Source organism: Bombus bifarius, unplaced genomic scaffold (genome assembly GCF_011952205.1).
Source record: "Bombus bifarius isolate JDL3187 unplaced genomic scaffold, Bbif_JDL3187 scf7180000008126, whole genome shotgun sequence".
Classification (NCBI taxonomy): Eukaryota; Metazoa; Arthropoda; class Insecta; order Hymenoptera; family Apidae; genus Bombus; species Bombus bifarius.
In genome coordinates, this window is record NW_022884459.1 from 20530 (window position 1) to 29854 (window position 9325).

Consider the following 9325-nt stretch of genomic DNA (forward strand, 5'->3'; position numbering starts at 1 on the left):
ATGTTTCAGTAGCTGAAAACACCGTTCGCACAAGCCGACACAGCGGACAACTCCTTTGTTTAAAGTTTAAACAATGATTCTATCTTCAAAACCGTTCACGAGAATAAAACGAGATCGATGATAGGAAATTCTAATTCGATTCTCGTGGGCAACGAGATTATCAGAGAAGAAGGAAATTTTCAAAATTAATTTTCTTACCTTGAGGAGTAGGTGCTGTCTGGTGCCATTACCTCAGCTGCTCCGGTGGTCGTCGAAGTTTTTGTTGGGTTTATTATTTGAACTCGAATATAGTTTACTATCAACTCTTACTTTATTTATCTATTTTAATACAGACTGAACAATTTACTAACTGGATTAATACCGCAATTACAATGCGCGTTTTGTCTAAGCGATGAAATGAGGACTTCAAAGATAAAATTTTCTTTTACTTAATCGCGACTCTCTTTTCTTTACCGAAAAACTAAAGACCCCGAAACGCAAAATATTATACAAAATTTCTAAACGCAATGATGAGCGCAATAAAGAACGTAATACGAATGATCCGTAATAACAATGAACACAAATTATAAAATGAACGCAAGAAGAATGAACGAAAATAATGAGCCGTAATAAGAATGTTCACCAGAATATTAATGAGCGAAAATACGAATGAACGCAAATTATAATGAACACAAGAAGAATGGACACTGCTCTAAGTTGCTTCGCTTATTTATAATGCCATCCCCCACGGGGTGGTGGTCCGCTGGGGGTACGCTTCCGTGGGAATCGGGATGTTGCAGTTTGGGTTTCTTGGAATCGTACGTGACAAAATGTAAATTCCGTATTTCGACTTAGTTTTTATCGGTCCTGTGTTTCTGCTGAGCTAGCGTCTAGAAGATTTGAAGCATTCCACGCTGATCTAGTCCTTTCCGCGAGAGACTTCCACGTGCTGTACCGTGGGAATTACCGGTGTTTCTTCGGCGCGTGGAAGGGCTGGTGGCTGCAGCATCATTATCATTTCAGTGTTTGCTCGGGCAACACGCGCAACTCCGCTGCTCTCCCATAACAAGGACCTCCTCCTTCGAGTTGTTTTGCGTAAGTTTAGATATTTGCATATTATGGTTGTTTTTGTGATTTTGATCGTTTTTCCTTTTTGTTATTTCCCTAGGCTTCGGTGATCGACGTTCGAACAATGTTTGCGGAGTCATTTTCATCAGAGGTTCCTATCCAGACTTCCCTGGTACGTATTTAGTATTCTTTTTAGTCCGCTTCATTCATCCTGTTTCGTTTTATTTAAAATATACTGTGTTGTTTTCAGCGCAAGCGAAAGAGGGATTCCGAAGAACCCATGGGCGACTCGGGAAGACCCAACAAACGCATGCGGCCCTGTGATAAACCACAAGTATCAGAGTGGTTGGAGGAACTATTCAACATTGGTGCTGAGGCCGTGTCGAAATTGAGCTTTGACGATTTGGTTACTTTTGATGAGAGTTTCTTCGATGCAGAGACCGTCGTATTGGAGTGGGAACCCCCTCTGGTTGAAATCGTTGATACCGATCGTTGTGTGAAAGTTCGTTTTGCAAATGAAATTCCCGAAGAGGTTTTGGAGGCACATCTTCGTCACCATGCTTCTGGGAGAAAGGGAATTTCCCCTGTTGTGCGTTATTGGTGTATGCGTGAATTCAGCGAACTTTGTCCCGGAGCTCCTTGCTACGATTTTGATTTAGTGTAGCTGCTTCAATTTCGTTGGTTCGCTGCTTGATGTTCCTTATTATTATTAATTTTTAGATGTATTTTGTTTTGTGTTCAATATATATATGTCGGGTTTACATTAGAATTAGGGTTAGGGGCGTAAAGCGAATCTTCGTTTGGATTACACGTCGTCGTTATGCAATAGAGAAGACATTGGCTAGTGCAAATACGATTATTATAGAACCGGACAAGTAACCGTGGTAATTAGATACTCGAGAAACTAATGACAATGATCCTAGGTTCAATAACGAATTCGCGGACAGCGGGGCGGTAGTCGTACGCACTCGTAAAAATCTAAGTCGGATTCTGTGTTAATATTCGCTGATCGTAAGGAGTTAATCCTTTTTTTGTCGATGAGACCGCAAGAGAGAATGACTTTCCGTCCCGGTGATACCCCAGAGGAAAACTATGACGGGGTGTGTCTAAGGACACGAGATCATCGGATTCGTCGGGGACATCCTACGTTCGGAAAGTAAGGGAAATTAACGTTGCTGCTAATTGGCCAATCTCCATATCGGTAGTTAGAAAAGGATGCTAGCTGCCCTTGAGGGAGGGTTGCTAGTGGGAGACGTCGTTCGTGGAAAATAGGTCTCTCCTGTCTTCCCGTAACTGGGACAAAGACTGTGTATCTGTTGAAGGATTTTAGGTAACTAGATATTAGTGTTTATGACGGTCCTCGGGCTAGCCGATCACGTACTGTGGAGACGCGTCGACATCTGGTAAACATCCTGCCCGGAGAATAGGATCTGCGTGTGGCAAGCTACGGGACAGAAACCGTTGGAATGTTTACTGCTACGTGCCGCTACAAATCTTTCTTTTAAGGAGAGCTATAGGAATACTCAATGCCTTTGTTAGATGGAGAGTTCGTCCCGTTGACCGCGGCCACGTTTGGCGACTAATTGTCGCCTTGAGCCCAAGCTCATTGTCACAAGTCTCAAACAAATACAATTGGTTAGAATGACGGCAAATCGTTTAGTTACAACTGTAGATTTTAATTACAACGTTTTTATGGATTTTCCCGAGGTTTCAGAGGGAAGGCACCGGTGTCCTCTTATCTCCGACACGGCCATCCTGACTATCACACGTCCTCGGGTGTAGTTAAAATATTGGGTATTCCTTACATTAAATTTGGTACAATCAACATTAGTTACAACTTAATCAAATGTCAAATAAACCAAGGGTCCAGTTCGACAACAGGATTTTGCTCGAAGTTTCGGTAACAAAAATAAAGGGACAGAATTATTAACATTATGATTCGTATTCGAAATATTAGTTGCATCCTGTGGTTTATCAGTCGGGTCGTAGTGGCGTGACGGACTATTTGCGATTTGCACCCAGATGAATCTTGATTTTGTAGATCGCACGACCGCACAGAGTTACACTGGTGTTGCGTGCGAACATACGACCGATTGAGGTTCGTAACATTGCAGCTGGCTGTGCGTGCGAGTACACGACCGCTTCAGCTTCATGGCGTTGCCGCTGGTGGTGCATGTGAATACACGACCGCTTCAGCTTCCTGGCGTTGCCGCTGGTGGTGCATGTGAATACACGACCGCTTCAGCTTCCTGGCGTTGCCGCTGGTGGTGCATGTGAATACACGACCGCTTCAGCTTCCTGGCGTTGCGCTAATGACCCTCGGGGGTCGGGGTACTCATATCGCTCGGGTCACTGTCCTCGCCACCACTAACAACGTCCAAATCCGCAGGAATGCGACTATCTGGCATCCTCCTCAACCTGTCGTGACTATACTTGTAAGAGCGTTTGCCGTCTAACGGTTTTAGAATATATTGGTCCCCCTCCAAAATCTCTGCTATCCTAAATGGACCCTTAAATTTCGGATCTAGTTTACATTGGTTTCTCTCTTCAATTTTCCGTAGCACAAAATCACCGAGGTTGAACCTAACCACTTTCGCCTTGGTTTTATCAAATCTAACCTTGTCGTACTTGACACTAGCCTCTATATTTTTTTTTTTTTTTTTTTTTATGGCTTGGCGCCTTACATCGGAGATATCTATTGTCTTTTCCTCTATATTATCGGGTAGCATCAAGCCGTATGGCCTTGCTGCTTTACCGATCAGCAGTTCTAACGGGCTTGATTTCGTTACACGGTTGGTGGTGCAATTTAAAGCCAATTGTATTTCCCCGATCGCGTCTTGTCAAGACCGCCCGGTCGTTTCTACCGTCGTGAACATATTTTTTAGCGTACTCATAGTATGCTCTACCTGTCCATTGGCCCTACTAGCACCGGTTGCTATTAGGTGGAGTTTAATGTTCCTATCTTGGCAAAAATCTCGGAACTATTTACCCGTTAAGACACCTCTCTTGACCCGTTATCATGCGGCAAGGACTGCCGAATAAAAATATAGTACTTAAGTGCTTTAGCGGTACTAAGGGAAATCTACTTTACGAGTATGATGCAGATATGCGAATTTAGTGAAGACGTCGGCCAAAACAATGACATATCCTTTCGAACCACTTTTAGGGCTTAGTTTGCCCGTTATGTCCACGTGAACTGTATGCCAAGGTATGCTGGTCTTAGGTATAGGATGTAATTCAGCTTGTATTTTACCTGAACTGGCCTTCGAAACTTGACAAGCGTGACAGTTCTCTACGAATTTGCGAACATACTCCGCCATTCCTTTGAACCAGTAACCCTCGCACAGTTTCTCAAGCGTTTTATCCCAACCTAAGTGCATAATTGACTGTTGCACATGGTCAATAGCAGACCATCTAAAACCTCCGGGGACAATGGACAAGCAGAGAGTTCTGCCTTTTCTCTGTATATTGCGATGAGGGGTACCGGACCGTAATTCATACGTGTAATATCGTGATATAATGTATTTACAAGGAATGGATGATACAGATGTTAATCGGACAGAAAAAGACGATTGTTGTTCAACCTGAACTATTCATACCAAACGTACAGAAAACAGCACAACTAAATAACGACCCGACTTTCACAAAAATGCAATCAACACTCTCTCGGCAACGCCACTCGCAAACTCTGTTTCTCGACTCGCACTCTGCTCCTCGACTGACTCTCTGGCCGTTGTCGCATACTATTGTCTTTTCTAGGCACACGTGTTCTGCAGACGCTCGTAGCCAGGGTCACGTAGGTCTTTTCTACGAAACTATGCACTTGAAAAGACCGATGACACATTGATGGACCCGACGGCGCCTCGGCTCTCGCGACATTGTTCATGGTTCGCCTGATATCTCTTAGGCTTTTCGTCCACGATACTACACTCGGCCATCCTGCAATAACATCTGCCCTCAGATGTTGCCTTCTATCTCGCTGTCATCAGATGCGTCACTTTCGGCGTTTATGACCCAAGGTTTCATGAAATCGAGGTGTGCGCGGGTCCTTCCTTCGCTACTGCTTCGCACGCTTTCTTCTTTTCTTGTAATTCCGCAGGTTCCCTTCTAGCTTACCTATGTTTCGTTCGGTTAGGATGCAGTCAAGGCAGTTGGATACCACGGTTCGACCTTTTCGCGTAACCCCTTGAACCAGAAGTCCTTCTTGACCATAGCTTCTGTTTTGGTAACCCCGAAATGCCCCCGCTCGTGCGCTTGCCTGACTACTTGAGCCCGCATCGCCTTCGGTACTACTATTAGCACATCGTCCTTACACTCCTTATACAAAATATTGTCTCTTATTACATACCCATCGGCCTGACTGCACGTTGCGGCGTCCAAAATCCTACGGACTTCAATGTCCTTGTTCTGTGCCCCTCTCAACCGTGCAATCAGCCCGTCTTCACTCTCCGTTACATACATAGTGCTCGGCAGGGGGTTCCTACTCGGAGCATCTACATGCTGCATACTTTTCCCCGGCCGATGACACACCTGATACTTAAACTCGCCTAGTAACAAGGACCATCTAGCCACACGTACACACAAATCTTTCTTTCCAACTACAACTATGGGACTTGCATATTCTGAGTTTGACGGTTTTATTATGCCTTCATTTGTCCATAATTCCATCAACTCGTCCACCTCTTTTTTCTCCGAAGGCGCCAATCTTCGCGGCCTTCGAACCACAGGTTTGTCACTCTTTAAAACGATTTTTGCCGTTATCCCAACGTCCCGCTTTTTCTCCGGCCTATACCCCCTAATGATATCGCGAATCGCTTCACGATAATGCGGTTCCTGTACGTGTGTTAGGTCTGTTTCGTCAGTCTGTTCTACCACGTTAATTCTAAACACATCTGGCACGTCTTTGTTAGTCTGTTCGTCAAGCCGCAAGAAAGTCACTTCGCCTCGTTTAACCCGTAACTCTACCTGATCCAGAAAATCAGTTCCTAACAACAGGCCGTGCATCGTCTATATTTTGTTTGAAACAACGTGTAAAGTGATTGGCAGTTTATACCCATCAACCATCATTACCTTGGTGAATTCACCCCAGGTCTCATTGCCAGCGGAACTAAGACCGTCGAACTTAAGCTTGCATTTACCTAGCGGTGGTGACCCTAACCTCGCATACTCGTCTGATCGAATGAACGTGAGGTCACTACCCGTATCCACTAATGCCACAAACCTACAATCATCTATCGCCACTTCCTTCATATACTTCCCCTTTTCGGATCTTGACACTACGCAAGTCTCTTTCGGTCGTGCCGTACACCTCGCTGCAATATGTCTAAATCCGCTGCACTCGAAACACCTAACACCTTCTCCCCTCTCCGGACACTTAACCCTTAGATGATCCTCACTACCGCAAATGAAGCATCTTCTTTTCTTCATTGCATCTACAGATTGACTGGGCTTCCCGTCCTTCTGGGTTTTAGCCGGCTTCGCAATCGACTTTACTCTGCGATTCTTCTGCTCTTCGTACATCACTAACCTCTTCCTCAACTCTTTGATTAACGTAGCGCCGTACAATATAGCCTTATTGTTCTCGTCGTCTATTATTCCATCCACTATGTATTCCACCTTTGCTTCCTCCTCTATGTCCACATGGCTGGCTATTTCGAGCATGCGGTACATGTAAGCCAAACATGCTTCATCACTCTCCTTTTTTGTTTCTTCAAGTTTCTGATGTACTTGCCCACTGTTGACTTTCCTCGAAAATTCTTTCACTAGCCCCCTCTTCAACTCATGCCAAGTCCTGGCATGACACTCGAAGCTCGCAAATATTTTCGCTGATCCCTTCAGCAGCTTCCTCGCGTAGACTGCCTTCTGCCCATCCGACCACATGCACGTATCAGCGACTTCCTCGAACGACTCGAACCATCGTTCGACATTTTCACCTCTGTTGCCACTAAACGACTCTAATGCATCTTCGACGTCTCTAAAACTCAGTGTCGAACCAACACATGCCCTTCGACAATATTCATCACGGTCCTGATACACCCTTCGCGTACCTCTCTTGTATCCTCTTGCGTTTTTTTTTGTCATCTTCATACTCACTTTCGTCGTCGCTTTCTTCTTCCGACGATATGTCATTACCATCCATGGCCGCTTGTAGCCGTGCGCGTAATTCTACTTTTCTTCCCGTCGTTTTTAAACCCAAACTAGCGAGGCGCTCCTTCAACTCCTTCGTATTCATTTTCTCAAAATTTTCATCTTCGTTACAATCACGCTCAGCTCTCTGTACATTTCCTAAATCTCGTTGACCGGTTAGCTCTTCACCGCCCGTCGATCCCTTAGGATACGATTGTCCAGCCCTACATGCCCGATTCAGCCTTGCAATCAGCACTGACCTCGCACCAGATATAGGGAGGTTCATTCGCGCGAGCTTACTCCTCAGCTCCTCCAGCGTCGAACCCTCTTCACCCGACAATCGTTCGTCCCCAACGTTTGCCATTTTTCACACTACACAAACTTAAACAGTCAACGATATCGTCTTTTATCGCACCGCGTACCGGTAAATTCACAACTAGCTCGAATAGCTCTGTTAAACCGTTTCGTTTTCTGTCTTGTCCAATCCCGGACGAGCCCCCAAAAATGTAATATCGTGATATAATGTATTTACAAGGAATGGATGATACAGATGTTAATCGGACAGAAAAAGACGATTGTTGTTCAACCTGAACTATTCATACCAAACGTACATAAAACAGCACAACTAAATAACGACCCGACTTTCACAAAAATGCAATCAACACTCTCTCGGCAACGCCACTCGCAAACTCTGTTTCTCGACTCGCACTCTGCTCCTCGACTAACTCTCTGGCCGTTGTCGCATTCTATTGTCTTTTCTAGGCACACGTGTTCTGCAGACGCTCGTAGCCAGGGTCACGTAGGTCTTTTCTACGAAACTATGCACTTGAAAAGACCGATGACACATTGATGGACCCGACGGCGCCTCGGCTCTCACGACATTGTTCATGATTCGCCCGATATCTCTTAGGCTTTTCGTCCACGATACTACATACGTATTCGCGATATCTCCCGTGAGCTCCTCGTTCTGCAATTTATTGACGATCCCAGAAATTTGGAAGCCGCGACGTTATTCCACTAATAGCCAGTCTTCGGAGATTTCGGTCAGATTGATTTCCTTCTCTACGACTTCGTTGATCGTAAGGTGATCCAAGTCTACGGGATTTCGCGAGACAAAATTTACGTGGGCCATTCGTTTACCCTCCCGGTACAGAATGTCAAAAGTAAAAGTTTGTAAGTAAGCCCACCACCTGTAAACCCTGTCATCTAAATTTACCTTACTACTGGATGCCTTCAAAGGGTTACAATCGGAGACGACAAGAAATTCTCGTCCGTGGAGATAATGATGGAAATGCTTGACGGCGTTCACAACTGCTAACTTTTCTAGTTCGTAAGAATGATACGTAGATTCCGCAGGGCTACTTCGTATACTGTAATATTCTATTACTCTATTTTTACCTTCAATCTTGTGCATTAAAATAACCTCATATTCATCCGAACTAGCGTCGATATAAAGTTCTATCGGAAGTAAGCGCATACAAGGGTTTCATTACCCGTGAAAATTTAGGGACGAATTTTCGGAAATAAAAGGCTAAACCTATGAACTGCCTAAGCTGTGTGACGGTCGTTGACGCAGGTAAAGAACTCAAGGCGTGCATTATACCCGGGTTGGGACAAACTTCTAGGTCGTAAATTACATATTCCAAATAGAGTACCGATGCCTTTAGAAAAGAACATTATGCAAAGTTAAAGGAGAATCCGGCTTTTACAAGGGTATCTAGTACGGTGTGCAATCCTGTTAGGGCTTGATCTATCGCGTCGGCAATAATTAGGACATCGTCCAAATAGACGACAACGTACGAATGGCACGTCGGCTGTTATACGTGTTTTCAAAGGAATCTCAAGAATGATCTCTCGTTTTGTTTGTTCGCAACATCGAAGTCAGCAGCCGCTGCTGAATACAATGAAGGAAAGTGTAGTACAGATCACTTCGACCAAATGATTTCTTATGTCACCACAATTAAAAAGGGTCAAATGCTACAGAAGACTTGGCATGCCACTACTCCTGAGGATTTCCGTAGCAAACGCTTTGATGGTTTACAAAATGGTAGCAAGGAAGAACATAAATATTAGAATATTTAGACAAATATGAGTTGCAAAAATTATTAGGGTTGTCCGAAAATATAAGAATCCCCATTTTCGACGGAGTCAG

At 44.5% G+C, this 9325-nt stretch overlaps 1 protein-coding gene across 1 annotated transcript; it reads left to right on the top strand.

Moving 5' to 3' along the window:
• Positions 1 to 457: 457 nt before the first annotated feature.
• LOC117208460 lies at positions 458 to 1790 on the top strand. Its single transcript, XM_033449655.1, has 3 exons — positions 458 to 1074; positions 1148 to 1219; positions 1298 to 1790. The coding sequence occupies exons 2-3, from the start codon at positions 1172 to 1174 to the stop codon at positions 1709 to 1711; spliced, it is 462 nt and encodes a 153-aa protein (XP_033305546.1). The 5' UTR covers positions 458 to 1074; positions 1148 to 1171; the 3' UTR covers positions 1712 to 1790.
• Positions 1791 to 9325: the final 7535 nt, after the last annotated feature.